Source organism: Amphiura filiformis, chromosome 15 (assembly GCF_039555335.1).
Source record: "Amphiura filiformis chromosome 15, Afil_fr2py, whole genome shotgun sequence".
Lineage (NCBI taxonomy): Eukaryota > Metazoa > Echinodermata > Ophiuroidea > Amphilepidida > Amphiuridae > Amphiura > Amphiura filiformis.
The window spans coordinates 32,717,422-32,733,760 of record NC_092642.1 but is presented as its reverse complement, the minus strand read 5'-3'; the positions used below and the strand labels follow the sequence as shown (position 1 = coordinate 32,733,760).

Sequence of the window (16,339 nt, the reverse complement as noted above, 5' to 3'; positions counted from 1 at the left end):
AACACCTTAAAATGACAGTGCGCCCTCAAAGCTGAAAGTTACAATATGATAGGGCAACTATTTACTAAAAACCGAAGCCGTGCGTATGAATTTTGGTACTATTACATCAAAAATGTCATAAACTGGTCCCAAAAAGTAACTTACCAGGTAAGAAATTCGTCTGTCAAGTTCAAACGACAAATCGTATTATACTGAATAGCATATGAGTGGAAGCGGTGTACATTTACGTGAGTTTGACACCTCATTTGTGCATAAACAGATCAAAACTTTTGAAGTTATGCTCATTTGAACAAGCCTACTATCAAATTTGAAAGTTGCAGGTCCGCCCCAATAAATTCACACAATAAACAGATCAAAACTTTTGAAAGTTAGTCATGCAAAGAAGAAGAGGAGAGCACTGATTACACCTGTATACTGCCAACCATCTCAAGTGGTATGAGTGCAACTTTCATTCCAGTGGATAGGTTCGGTTAAATAAGCATAACTTCAAAAATACTCATCCGTTTGCAACAAATGAGGTGTCAAAATTCGCGTAAATTAACACTGCTTCCACTCATATCCCATTTAGTGTAACACAATTTGTCGTTTGAATTTGACAGACAAATTTCTTACCTGGTAAGTTTCTTTTTTGGAGCAGTTTATAATGAGAGAAAATGTACCATTTTGAAGCATCAACCTCTAAAAAGTATTTTTTTGGCTATATAACTTGATCAATTTCAGCGATTTTAATGCCGTCTTTTCGAATGCCATGAAAACAAATAGTTACTCATCGTATTTCAATGTATCGTCCAGGCCTATTAGTGGTATTTAACCTATAGGGTTGATATCATCATTCTAACCACCATGGTATTGTGAATTCCAAGAATTGGTTCAATTTTGAGTCAGTAATCTTTGAGTACAATGTTTGTGCTTGTTCTACCAACAATGAATATGTTTAAATTATATTTGTCATGCAAATAATAGAATTTCATGATGTACAGTTTTCATACAGCATTTGGGAAGTGCCCCTTTTATCATGCCTTAGGCTTGAGCTCTGGCTGCTCTGCACATATGTAGCATGCAGACTTGTGACATAATACTGATGATATGACATATAATGCTTGTAAAAAGAGAAATTTCATTTTATTTTTGTTTTCTCTTTTTCCCTTATCAGAAAGACCATGTTTACAATGGTATTATGAAGCGATACAGGTATGAGAAGTTTGAGTATCCAGACACAAAACTGCCTCAGGTATGTGTTACTATACTATTTTTCATTTTTCACCCTGATGTGGCAGTGACGTCAGTGCACATTTCATTAGGTGCAGCTTCAATTAGGTAGTGGACGCTCAAAGTACTGGCGTATGCACACATATGCTTAAAGACACTGCATACATGTTAGTGCAAAATAGCTGCCTCAAGGCGTTGATGTCATTGCCACATATAACAATATTATAGTTTGAGCATATGTGTGTGTACTAAGGGGTGGGGCAACTCATAATAATAATATAAAATCGACTAAAACCTAATTGTCGGATAGGCTTTTACAATGGGAGTTCAGTTCATAACAGGTTGTAAGTCTGTTGGCAGGTTCATCTTCGGACAAGTTTGGAACTGTCATGCTTTCGTCAGGAGTAGCTTTGGCTTCTTCAGGACAAAGTATCTAAGAATGAAACATGTAGGCTGCCAATTACCTACTGATGGCTCTGAAAAGAGCTGTTCACTGAATACCGCCCTTTTCAACAGAAAACATGCAGACCTTGTCTATCTGGTGGTTTTACACCAAAACGTTTACTTTAGCATAAATTTTACTCCAAAACATTAGCAGATAGGTGAGGTCTACTTGTTTTCTATTAACAAGGGGCAGTCTTCAGTTAAGGTGGTGCCAGGAATTTTTTCCGGGGCGGGGGAATGGCGAGCAAAGTGAATTTCGGAGGGGGGGGGGCAAAATCATAATTTTTACGCAAATTGCAGAAAATGTAGAAACTTTCATAATTTTGGGTTTTTCCGAGGAGGGGCAAACATTGGGGCCCCACTATCCCGCTAAAAAACTTTTAATTTACTAAAATCTGTGCATTGAATCTCTCTTTAAACTCATTGTGGGTAAACTGGTAAAACTTTTCACACTCCTGGAATTGTTTTATGTATGTCATAGTCTGGCTAAAATTTCAATTTTGCCCTCTCAATTTATTATGTTAGTTTCGATGAGTTAATATACTCATAATTTATTCAATCACTGTACAATGCACAGCCTCATTTATATCCATTTCATTATACAACTAGCTGTATTTTCTTCATTTTCTTGTCACCATTAGATCGTGGGGTTGACAGCCACAACGGGTACTGGGAAAGCAAAATCTCAAATTGCTGCCGAAGAGCATGTATTCCAACTGATATGTAATCTTGATACATCGTACATCTCTGTAGTGGGCGTAATCAAAATATACTGCAGGAAAGAATCAATGTGTCAGAAGAAGGTTGGTTTTGACAGCTATTTCTTTTATTATTTGGAACAAATTCTTCAGATTGTTACCGGGGGCTTTGGGTAGGGAGCACTCAGTACAAATGACCATACAGGGACGTGCTGCAAACATGGGTAGCATTTTCAGCCTTTTGGTATATCAATGACCCCTTTTCTAGGCCAATTTTTGTATATGAATGGGTCCTTTTTACCAAATTTTCTCATTTTTTTCAGAAAAATTTGCCTCAATCTAGCCAAAATTTTTGGGAAAATTTGTAAAAGCTAAGACAATTTGGGTAAAATTCAGATGAAAATTTTGACTTGGTATATCAATGTGTCCAAATTTCTTGAAATTTGGTATATTGATGGATGCACTTTCAAATTCTCAGCGGCAATAATTCTGGTATACCCTGCACAAGTATAATCCTAACCCTAAACCTAACCCTAATTCCTAACCCTAACCCTAATCCTAAAAAACAGGGTGCGCACTGAGGGAAAATCAGAATTGTACTGAAAACACAAGGTGCGAGGGAAAACCAGAAGTGTACCCATTTTTGTACCTGAAGCCTGTATTTTGATAGCCATCCACCTCAAAAAACAAAAACAAATACCCAAACAAACATTAATACTAAGAGTTTGAGCAATTAGTATTATTACTGGCTGTACAAACATGTATTGTTGTAAGACCATGTGGAGGGTGTCTGCCTTATGTCTCATTTGTCACAAAAACACTCATTTAGTTGAAGCATTATGCCTGTAGACAGAATTCTATGGTATAGACCAATCCGAGAAGCGTTTACTGTATTTGGTCCTCTATTGACGGCAACACAGATGTACCAGAGCGGGAGATTTAATTCGTAATTCAATACTCATGATTGTGTAATGAATATCACTGTTGTGTACAATTCCCGGGTACAATTCTGTATAGCACACTAAATAATGGATGGAACCCCCGCCCTCGGGACACCGCAGTTTTACATCGGGGACACCGCAGTAATGGCGAGTCGGATAGGTGTATACCTACCAGAGACAACACAGTGCTATCTATAGTTGCAAACTACATACTTACTCTTTGGAAAATACAGTTCTTGTCACATTTTATGTTTATATTTACTACAAATGTAAGGCATGGACATTTTCTTTCAATGCTCAATTTGTATACAATTATTTATTTCCTTTCAAACTCTAGTAAGTCCCATCTGTGTTGACCCAAGAGAGGAAGATCCCTTCAAGACTGAAGTCTGCAAGATTATGTGTGAGATAGAAAATATCATGAAGGATGCAGGTAAGTGGGCTTGTGTGATGAAAATAATTGTACAATCAGTGGTGTAAAGTTTGATCAGCTCATAATAGGCGGAAAATGCCACTACGGCAAAAAGTAAATCCACATTAACAGTGCTATTACTTGACATGTCTGGTCTATATTCTGTGTGTTAAAAAAAGTAGACAAAGTATAGGACTTGAAATTAATAATTTGTGATGCTTCTGGTGAGATGTCACAAGATATTAATCTGTGATGTTTTAAGGCCAGTCGATTACGAGCTAATCAAAGTATAGTGTGATTCATTCAAGGGGGTCGCACTGAGCCTGATTGAGCCATTTTTGATGTGCCTCTATGATGCAGAGTATAATAAGTGGAAAAAGATATAGATGCATAGGTCCACATTGTGATGCTACATACAATATTAATGTAGATTCAAACACATTTATTAGTTTCAGGATGTTAACCCTGGTTAAAGTATATTTGGATGTGCCATGAGACCAATGCCCCCAATTGGGCGTATTTGGGCAAAAGTGCCCCTAAAAGTGTCCAATTAATGCAAATTCTGTGCTTTTTGCAAAAGATTGATATAGAGCCTATACTGATGGGTGGCAAATATAACAAAAAGTAGGTATAGAGAAAGTCTGCATCCAAAATTCTGTGTGGCAAATCCCCGTAAAAACTTTTTCGAAGACCCCCACGCATATTGACTGCTTCATTCTTCAAAATGGGACATCAGTGCAAGTAGCCTCATCTGCAATAGCTCGACTTTCAAGACTCCTGTGTCCATCCATGCTGTGTCTTACCATGACATTATGTCAGAATTGTGCACTGAATGTCCTAAAAATTTGTATCAAAAACAGACATCAAAAGTTTATCTTGGACACATCTGTGTAGAATCAGTTCACCCAGAGTCTTCAGTCTTCAGTCGGTACTCCAAAATAGCAGCCTTGAAGGCTAAACTAGGAGGAAACTTGCAGATGACCTCTCGGCCGGTGCAGTGTCAACTCAAGGTGCAGAATAAAGAAACTCAGGAGACGGGTGCCATCAAACAGGTGTATAATACAGGAAAAGCGTGCTGGTGCGGATGCTGTGCTGCTAATTAGACACTTCTGAGGCTGGGTGGTGGGCGCATCTCCCTAAGAACTGGGAGTGCTGCCGACCGGAACGTCTGGATGGATGGAGCATTGACTGCAACTGATGGGAGTCTGTTCCAGATTCAGACCGTCCGTGGATAAAATGAGTATCCATAGGCATCTACTTTTGAACTTGGTTGTTGGTACTTGGGACTTGGTACCTGGGAGTCTTGGACAACAAGAACAACACAAAATGAACATGTAATTTTCTCAGTCATCAACTCAGAATGTTGATGACGGAGGCCACCAGTCTACGGTATTCCATGGTCTACGGTGTTATAGTTGACTTCAGAGTTGTAACGATTCAAGTCATTTCATGGTTGGGTCAAGTAACTTCTAGCACTTTGAGTCGAGTTAAGGGGTACTACACCCATTGATTTTTTTGCATTTTTTGCATTTTGTGAAGAAATTACAAAAAAAATTGGACAAAGTGGTATGCAAAATGAAGGGCCAAATCATCTCGTTTTATTGGTGGCATCGGTATCAACGTAGCTTACATGCTTTTAAAAGTAGAAGCCAAAAGGTGGTACATCACTGATGATTTAAATTCACTTCATTTTGGAAAGCTTACTATCAACGGATTTCGTTAACATTTTGGATATGTGTTGCTAACACGTTAGGGAAATAAAGTTGATATGTAAAATGGGAATAAGTGGTTCCTGATTTATTTTATGACTTCATGAACTTGGTGCTCCACAACTATCAAAAAGGAACTGGTTAAAATGCTTCTATTTTCAATGTTGAGCTATATTTTGTATTTTTAACTTGCGACATTATTTCACTGAAACTTAATTAAGCCACAGGTAACAGGTTACCACAACCATACTACAGTAATGTTGAAAAAAATTGTATTTCTTGTCACCTGTACCACCATATTGGGTAGTTTTCCGTAAGCTTAACTTTTGTGATTTTGGTAACTATTTTATATTTATTTGTGAAATCCATCTCAACTAGGCATTCTAAATTGTACTCACCATTTACATCCCAAGGTATATTAGTATATCCACCTTGCACTTCTCGATATATATCCAGTTAAAGACAGAATATCAACATTATTCCTCATTATGATATCACAAACTCTCACATGTGTATTCAAAATTGATGCTTAAATTTGACCTGAACCAATTGACCTATAACCTGACATACGGTGACCTAATAGCCTTTTCTTCTCCTAACAACACATTATACTATTATTGACTAATGACTATGTATCCATTGTGTAAGTGTTTATATTTTGCATGCACCACTAGATTTTCTATAGAGAGTATAACAAAGGATTTAATGTATTCTATTCATGTACCCTACTTGAACATGTTGAATAGAATAAATCATGGTTTGTTATGAAACACGCATCTGAGTAACTAGGATACAGTAAACAAAATATATATAGGGCTAAAATGACTTACTACAATTGTTTAAAAGCACTTTTTTTTCTTCTTTTTTCATATTTTTTTATATTTCACATGATCCGTGCATATATCGCCTAGCTATAAATGAAAAAATATTTATTTAGACCAATCAAACCAATATATGGGTGTAGTACGCCTTAATCACTATATAATCGCCGTGGAGGTTAAATTTGTCACATTTGTGGCTCAAATTGCCGCTCCCACATTACAAGGAACTTGATCAAATTCTGGGACATAACCAGAAATTAACTTGAGGAAGACTTACCATATAGAAAAAAGATTTTATTTGCATGTAGAATCAAGTTATGAGATGTTAGCCAATAATTCATCTATATTTCATTTAATAACACTTTAACAGGCTGTGGGAAGTTTGATTGTCAGGTTAACCAGATGCAAAGCAGATTATTTTTACCAACTTTTATTACAAGATGTTGTCAATATTACAAACTGTTAAAAATATTGAGAGAAGAGTTAGGATTAGAACTAGGATTATAATTGCAGGAATGACCACAATTCTAAAGTTGTTCAGAATCTGCTCCACAAGTATCTGAAAAAGCCATATTGCAAATGCTTCAAACTATTCATGTACTGCAGGGGTATTATTTGATCAGTCCGGTCCGACTGCCTGATCAGGAAGTACTGCCGAATCAAGCAGCATGTTGCCGAGTCAGGCAACACAGGCTTTAGTAACCCTTCCGAATTTGACAGACTAAGGACTAAATTGGCGAAAAAAAATTCCACTGGGGAAAATAATTTAAATAACAAAACAATTTCTAACAGTTTTTAAAAAATTTGATTTAAATATGGAAATTAACTTTATTTTAACTAAAATTGATGAAAAAATACTACTAATTGTGCATCCATTGATAATTTTATATATTTTACCTACTTCTTAACTCTAAACCAAGAAATAACGGTATATTTAAAGATGCTCTATTTGAAATAGAGCATTGCATTATGGGATACCATGCTGCCTGACTTGGCAACATACTGCCATGTTTAAAATTTAAAAAAAATAATAAAATAAATTTTGGATTTATAAAGCGCCTTTCTCCAGATCTTAGAGGACTCCAAGCGTACATACCAAGTTTTATAACTCAAGTTCTTAATGTCTGTTTGAAGATTTGTGTTTCTTTGTTCATTTACTTTGTATCATAGCTGAATCTGTGTTAAGAGATCTTAGAAGCGTACCAAGAGATAAGAAAAGTCCGTCCTATATGCAGTGGCTTAGTAGAGTGGATAAGGAGAGTGGCAAAGTACTAGAAGATGGGGACATGTTGCGTATCGTACGAACATGTGTCAGGCATCTGCAGGTCAGTAATAACAGGAGCTCCATGACATATCACTTATACACAAATGTGCCAGAAAGGGAATTTATATTTTATTTACTGTGCAAGTAACATATCCATGTCCAACAGAACTTGTGGAGGCCGGTCGAGTGCAGATCCGTCGGAACACTCTTAAAGGGTATAAATGCTAATCTCATCGTGACATCATCCAAGCAGCAAAGTTCATTTCCGACGGATCTGCAGTCGACCATTCTGTGTGCATCTATCGGGAACTAACATTTTGTTATGCTAAAAAGCCTTCTGAATTTTTTGTGTTGAAGGTCACACTCTACATACATCAATGAACATCAGAAGAGGAGCTAGGCTGTGCTCTGTCAAAAAATGACACAGAATTATATTACTGCCATACTTGTGTAAAATAATTATGTAATGTTTTTGTAAATCTTCATTTAAGTTTGATCAAGGGGAATGAGTCGGATGTTGCTGATATTGTTTTTGAGATATTGGCAAAACAGTGTTCAAGTTCTTTTGTTTTATATTGTTTTCAGCCATTGATGAAATGCTTGTAACTCAGTAACGAGATGTCTGATTCTGATGGGGTTTGCATCAAAATGAAGTATTCGTAAACTGCAAGAAAATTATGTAAAAAAAACTTCTAATTGAAAATTGCCGACATTTGACTCATTCCCCTTGATCATGTCACAATAATTTAAAATAGAAACTTTCTCATATGTGGTGATCAAGCATAATGAGTCTTAAGGCAGACATACACAATTTTCAGTTTCGTACAGGATAGCACAGGAAAGCTACATTTTGCAGAAAATCCCATTGTATTTTGCAACTAGTTCAAAAGATATGAGCAGTTAAACAGTTTCCAAAACAATAGGAAACAAAAGAAAATGCTTCCTTTGTTTGGCTATATCTCAATATCAACATCTCTAACTTCCGACTGATTTTGCTTGATCACATCACATTATGAATTATTTATTTGTATATGTTCTGCTTTGTTTTGATAGGATTACCATATATCATTGGGAATCAATGCAGAAGTAAGAACTAAAGATGCCTATGATTACTTGAACTTGAAGTACAAAGAAATGAGTGATCCGGATCAGATGGAGGCATTCAATGAAACAGACTTTAGCCTGCTGCAAAAGTTTATGAGTAAGTTAGGTTTGAATTAAACAGTTGGCGTGTTTGTTAAGAGTAGACGAGATATTGTCAGTTACTTGAGGGATATGGAAAGTTGCAAAAAATTTGCAAAAAATTTGACAAAGTTGAATGACAACTTTGCACAGTTTAGCACAATTTAGCACATTTGTGCGAAATTTGTGTCACTTACGACAATTTTGATAGAATTATATGTAAACTTTGGGCAATTTCCCCTGGGACATGGAGCCTGACAGTGTTACTAAATTAAAAGCAGGATGGGAATTCAAGTATAATGAGTCCACAGTTGGATTTCTAAAATGCTCAAAGTGGTTTCACAGGCCACATTTGCTGTTGGTTACATGCAGGTTTGACTCTGTGTGGGGGTGTGTATGTGCACTGGCAGTGCTACAGGGGAGAAGGAGGGGCATGGGGGAAATATCATCCCAGTCGGAGATCTTGCCCCAATAAAAAGGAAACAAATCACACATTTACCATTTTGTGCAATTTTTGCAGAAATTTTATGATATTTGACCTGTCTGAAATTCACTTTGCCCCACCCCCTGGAAAAGAATTTCTGGTGTTGCCACTATATATGTACCTATTGTTCATTGTTTAACTTGATATTTTGAAAGTTTTCAGTGCTTGCAGGTTACCCTGTACTATAATTTATTAAGTTAAGTTGCTTGATTCTTTTTGTGTTTCAGGAAAAGCGTAGGATGTTTGGAGCGTTAGCAAGAATCCAAAATACGGAAACCCACTACTGAAGACACTGAAAGACATCATTCTGAGAGAATTCAACCAAACACCAAAGTCCAGAGCTCTTTTGTTTTGCCAAACTGTTGAAGCAACTAAAGCTCTTAAGACCTGGATAGAAGAGACAGACTCCCTGAGGTTTTTAATTCCTAATAGAATGGTTGGAGGCAAAAGTGAGTGATTCAATGGGCAATTCCAGTTGAAATCTTTATGCCCCTATGGAAGACATGATCTTAATCTTCCACACAGGGAGTTCAAATGAGGCTACCTGAATGAGTGACTCCATTTGAAATTTACATTCCCTGTGTGGAAGATTAAGGTAATGTCTTCCACAGAGAGTGTATAGATTACAACTGGAACTGTCCAAAATGAATGAAATTTGACCTGTGTAAATAATTACACACAGAAAGCTATATGTGGTTTATGTAATAGTCAACCACCAATATAGTGTGATGCACCCTTAACTTTATAGTGGCATTACTTTTCGTTAGCTTCATTCCATAGTGGCGTATTGGTCCGATACGACACTATGGAATATAGCGAGGTGTACGCCACTATGATATGCAATATTTTTAATTTTTGCCCATATTTCTTAGTTTGTTTACTATTATAAAATATGTACAAAAAAAAGTGGTGTATGGGCAATACGCCTCTATGGAAAACACAAAATTTCACTTTGTAATGATTCGCCAAATTTAATTTATCAGTTAGTAACTAATTAGCTCATTTTGACTGCTGAGACTTTGCAAAATGAAAGAGAACATCATTACGTTTCACTACCTGGAGAGAATTGATCAAAAATTGAATTCCCTCCTGAGGTTTGTATCTGTCGTATGAGTTACATAAAAATGACCTTGTGTGGTATTTAGTTCCCAGGAAGTGAGTTTTGCCTGAGGCAATTTGTGGTTAAATGTTCATCCCTCACTACAAGGATTATTACCCTCGATTTGGATGAAAAAGGAGGTGAGACATGATCAAATCTCTCCAGGTAACAAAACGTAATGTCATAAAAAACATGTGTTCCAATTTTCAAAAAAATGAGCAACAATCACTTCACGCCACCATGGAATGCAGCCAACGAATTGTTATGTCAGCATAAAATTTCCACAAATTACCACAAGAGACACAGTTTTAGCGCTAATGGACTTCACTTGCAAATGAGTCTCTTCTTTCTTATTTTCATAGCTATGACATCAGCTCAACATAAGGAGATTCTGGACAGATTTCAAGAAGGCAAGCATAAACTACTAGTGGCTACCAATGTTCTTGAGGAAGGTATTGATGTTGCAGCTTGTAATCTGGTAATGCGTCTCAACTATGTTCCTAGTGACACCGGCCATACGCAACTAAAAGGCAAGTAACAAGGACCCGTACCACAAATACAAATACAACAATGCAATTGAAGTGCTGGAGTCTGGAGTAATGTAAAGAAGGCATGACCATGTACGGTAATGTCGTAATGCACTACATGCACTCTGGTGATCTCATCTAATTTTAAAGGTTCATCATCAAAGACTATACATTGGTGTGGGCTCAAGTGCGGTAGTGACATAGGTGCATATTTCGTTGGTCGCAGTATCAGATCGCACACATAATGTTAATCGCACAGAACATACACGCCCGGGATACACGCACATGTACAAGGGTAGATTGTTGCCACTCTTGCAGTGCAACCGCGAAAAAGCAATGACATCCCTACCAAACATGAGGTGAACCAAAGAATAGTGTGGTTTATACCAGATTTTCAAGAGCTGTAGGAGTAACAAGTAACCAAGTAGAAGAAAATTGATATATTTGAATTTGAAAATGACTTGCAATATCATAAAAACTGTACAATCAATATTAAGATTGATCATCATTTCTTTTTCTCACATGCAGGAAGAGGAAGAGCTGAAAACAGCAAAAGCTACCTAATTGCTTCATCAGAATGTAACCATGCCGCCTGGGAATACGCCAACAAAGCCAGATCAGGCATGAGCGAAAGGGCAGTGGCGAGTCTAAGAAGCTTACCTACCCGTGAACTCAAGGCTCGTATGCTACGAAGACAAAGGGAAGACTTCAACCAACACAAGCTTGAGGAGCAATCTGCTGGTAATGCTCGACCAAGATACGCGGGAGAGTTTGAGCTTCTCGGCGGAGGTTGTCGGAAGTTTGCTTGCTCCACTCTTGATATCGGGGCCTTCAAGGACACCCAGCACGTCGTTCTTGATGAACAGTTCCTGATCCAAAGAGCCAAATTGACACCGCATCCAAAGCCAAAAAAGATTGATCACGAGTTCAGTAAAATTGGAAAGGTTCATTGCAAAGAATGCAATCATGATTGGGGTATTCTTGCTATTATCTGTCAACAAAAATTGCCCATTATCAAGATCAGTTCCTTTATTATTGAAAAGGAAAATGACAATGGGGAGAAATTGAAGTATGTGGAAGAGAAGTGGAGCAATGCAAGGAAGATATTCAATGTGAGTGTCTTGAAAAGAGAAGATCTGCAAACCCTGAAGAAAATGAATGTACCTGATTTCTAAGTAAGAATGAAGTCAACCTACAATCCTAGAAACATATTATCACACTTTGGCTGTTCTTTGATGAATCTGCCTCCCCCCCTCACCATTCCTCCAATTCAATGTTGAACAAAGCCATGTTGTCAGCATGTTCATGAGATCCTCTAGCATTGAAAGATGAGGGGCAGGGGAGGGTGGGATAGAAGATAATTCAAAATTGTGCTACACCTGTTGCATGTGCCTTTACGTTTTTGAGCAAGTGTGCCTTTTTTCCCAGGATTGTGGCGCTACTTCGTAACATCCTATGACGTCTTCCTGTCAATCATATGACGTCATCAGTGAGAGATATACCGATTGTAGATAAGATATCATCATTTTTCTCCCAACAGACCTACAATTTTTAGGCCTTTGTGTGAAAATGTATGAACAGAATGTGATATCAAATATATCAGAAATGTAAGATTTGTATTGAAAAGTGTTATATGCACCAGACTTCTATTTAAAATGTAATTTATAAATGAATTAAACAGAGAATTATTATAGACTATACTTTGATCAGCTCGTAATCGGTGGGCCTTATAACATCGCGGATTAATATAAATATGTTTTATTTTGAGGATTGTCTTGTGGCATCTTGCCAGAAGCATCACAAGTTACTCATTGAAATCATAATACTTCGCCTACTTTCTTTAACAGACAAAATATAGACCATTCAGGTAAACTATATCACTTTTAACGGCTGCCTACTTTTCGGCGTAGTGGTAAATTCCCGCCAATTACGAGCTGATCGAAGTATAGTGTGGTTTATAACAGACTTGTAGGAGTATACGTAGTAAACAAAGTAGAAGAAACTTTATATATTTGACTTTAAAATGACTTGCAATACCAAGAAACTGTGCAATTAATTTGCTTGATTTTTTCATGCAATGTTAAATGAATCCAGGAAAGTTAGAATTACAGACCTGAAACTTTTACTTTTTACCTGATTTCCTCTTTTTTCATTCCTGAAATTTATGCATTCATTGTTTGTTTTTTCAGCCCAATTTGAGCTTTTTTAGCATGATTTTGCGCTATTTTTTTCTTTTTTTAAAGCATTTTCTGCTTTTTCTACAAATGGTCAGTTTCAGGTCTGTAATTAGTGTATCATAAATAAAAACAAAACTTAGCTAGAAGAGTGTTACATGATGAATGTGCTAGAGTTCTGGCCTACTTGGTAAAAAGGCAGTATATAACTTATGATCTCAGCACAAAATTAAGATGTACATCAAATGTTTGGTCACAACTTTGACCTTCATCAGGAAGACTGGCAGTGGGCTATTCCAATTGAAATCCACACTCCCCCTGTGGAAGAATTAGCTTAAGTCTTCCACAGAGGGAGTATGAGTTTTGAATTGAATAAACAGTTGGATAACTTCCATTTGAAATACTCACTCCAGCTGTGGAAGATACAGGTAAAGCCATAATACAGGGGGAGTGTGGGTTTCAAAATGATTAACCCTGACCAATTACATTTGAAAAACATATTCCCCCTGTGGAAGGTATTTCCAAAATCTTCCACAGGGGTAGTGTGGATTTTAACTGGAATAGCCCAATACAACCCAAGTGAGGGATCAGCGACCTTTTGTTACTCTTTCTGCTCATATTGCTGCTCATCCTGCTTATTTTGTTGCTCCTTCTGCTGCTCATTTTGTTGGATGTCAGTCCTTCTCATTCTGTCCATATATTTGAGATGTTCATTTGCTCCTATTTTAGTTAAAGAGATGACAGATTGGCTTACTCATATTGAAAGTAGATATAAACTACTATCAGTAATTAGTATCATTAGGCACCAGAACCAAATTTGTTTGATCTTTGAATCGACCGTCAATGCTGCTTTAATGCTTGTCATTAATGGACTAACAACCAATTAATCAAAATTACTGCTAAATTGATATTGGTCAATATCAATACAGGTATAAAATATAATATTCATATATTATCACAATTATAAACAACTAGATTTCGCGGTTCTCGGGTCGGGCGCTTCTCGTGATAGGCCTATTTCTAATTACCCAACCCCGTTACCCATATATACCTGCCCTGACTTTTTAAACTACTATGAAATGCGTCTCTCAATGATCGAGACCCAACTTAACACACTGTTTGTTTTATAGGTGTGATGCTTACTTCGGTAGTTCGGTAGGCCTACCCATAATCTGCCCTGCCCTGTTACCACATTTAGAGAAACCGAAATTAGTATCTGGACGTGGATATACCCAGCAAACACAAAAACGTTTTAAAATTGTTTTAAATAAGTTATATTTTGGCTTTTGGTTTAAGTGAAAACGTTTTAATAACATTAAAATGTCAGGTTATATAAAGGTCATGATAACATTTTAAAACGTTTTGTATGAAAACACACTACAACAATATTTTTAAATGTTTTCAAAAAATGTTATTGTAAACTATTTTTGCAAACATTTTTGCCAAATATTTTGTCAATACTTAAATAACATTATGTTAAAATATTGGAACCCAGCAAACACAGAAATGTTCTTGTTGAAAAAACCATTTTAATAACATTTAAATGTCGGGTTACATGAAGGTCATGAAAACGTTTTTAAAACGTTATTTAAATGTCGGGTTACATGAAGGTCATGAAAACGTTTTTAAAACGTAATTGCAAATATTTTGGGGAAACATTTTTCCCAAAATAAAATTCTGTTTAGAATGTTTTGTATCAAGTTTTCAAGAATGTTTTTGGAATGTTATCAAAACGTTTTTATACCCTTTATATAACCCGACATTTAGGCCCTAAACGTTTTCTGTAAAACATTTTTGTTTGCTGAGCAGTAGATTACCAAAAAATGTTTTTTAAGGTTATGAAACCATTTTATACTCTTTTAATAATATTCCTTTTATATAACCCGACATTTAAACGTTTTCTGAGAACCTTTTATAACCTTTTGCGAATGATGTCGAAAACGTTTTGTGTTTGCTGGGTAGGCCGTTACCGGTACTAAAGTAATGAAATCGAGAAACGTGAACGCATAAACGGTTCATACGCCGCGATTGCGCACCGCGTGTACGCGATAGTGCACCGCGTGAACGCGAAACGCGCAGACGCGAACGCGATAGCGCGCGGACAGAGGGACGGACGTATAGCGAATACCGTATACCGTATACTTCTATGTGATCGCAGCCTTATGCGACAAAATACTTATTATAAAGTATATTTTGATGAAGATTAATACTGTACATGAAACCACCATGTAATTATTTACAACAGACTCTTTGAATATCTATAATAAAAGAATTATAAAATGCAAAGTAAAATGTATTGCACTTTATTTGTGTTGTTGTTGTTGCGTGGGTCTATTTTATATGTTAATAATTGAGGCAATATACTTACTATGATAAATGTAGTCACTAATAGGTGTAATCTGTTACTCCCAATTTTTCAAATATCACTGTTAAGGGTACTTATTGTTTTTGTGTACAGTATTATGTGTAATCTGTTACCCAAGTATTTCAAATATCAAGGGCTGGGAGGATTTACTTTATCATAATAAAAAAGTATTGAAAGAAATCAAAGGCATTTTGGAGTGCAAATTGAAGTATAATAAGTGCTTTTTAGCAATAAAAAAAAGTACGTAAAAAACGATTCAAAAACACAGACCATGATCCTTTTTTTTCAAATGTGTACCCCTGAAAAAAAACCCAGAGTGATTGCTTTCTCTCTTTTTGTATTGTGCTTCAACCAGATTAAAGATTTAATGTCGCCATTTATCAGAACCAAATGCAGTACCGATTAAATTTTAGAAGCCCATGGGGGGGGGGCATTATGGCGGATCTTGCATGGCAAATTATTTCTCAACTTTTTCCACTCTCTATCCAACTTCAATTTCACCCCAAATTGAAGCTACTATTACAAAAAACTAGGTTTTTCGCCATTGGTACGTCCCAGGACGGCAAGCTTGTTTATTAATAATTTAATCCCAATTGAGATCAGCATTATTCATACGAACTGCCCATTTGTAAACATCAGATAGAGGCATTTTAAATATTTACATGACACACATTATGATGAATAGTTTTACACACTTTTTTAAAGTCACAAAATTGAGCAAGAAGATCTGATAGTGCAGTATGGTATGTATTCCCGTAGGACTTGTGAGCATTGATACAGTTGGTCCTGTTAACAGGAGTAGAATCTATTTCCATATGATGGGCAAAGAATAATGAAAAATACTCCATAAAGTTACAACTACTGACATGATATTTATCCATAAAATCACTATAATGTCAAAATACCCAGGAGATGGATGAAATACTTAGTATGCTATCTACTGCTGATGAGGGTGTGGATGACATACTTGGTATGCTATCTACTGCTGATGAGGGTGTGGATGACATACT

General features: G+C 36.4%; 1 protein-coding gene across 1 annotated transcript in view; it reads left to right on the top strand.

Moving 5' to 3' along the window:
- The window catches only part of LOC140170891 (ATP-dependent RNA helicase DHX58-like), a 47,861-nt gene extending 32,620 nt beyond the window's left edge, over nt 1-15,241 (top strand). The window contains 10 exon segments of the mRNA XM_072194094.1: nt 1,154-1,231; nt 2,295-2,406; nt 2,409-2,456; nt 3,630-3,725; nt 7,405-7,559; nt 8,552-8,699; nt 9,015-9,052; nt 9,403-9,613; nt 10,626-10,793; nt 11,319-15,241. Coding sequence (XP_072050195.1) covers nt 1,154-1,231; nt 2,295-2,406; nt 2,409-2,456; nt 3,630-3,725; nt 7,405-7,559; nt 8,552-8,699; nt 9,015-9,052; nt 9,403-9,613; nt 10,626-10,793; nt 11,319-11,965 — 1,701 coding nt within the window. The 3' untranslated portion in view covers nt 11,966-15,241.
- Nucleotides 15,242-16,339: the final 1,098 nt, after the last annotated feature.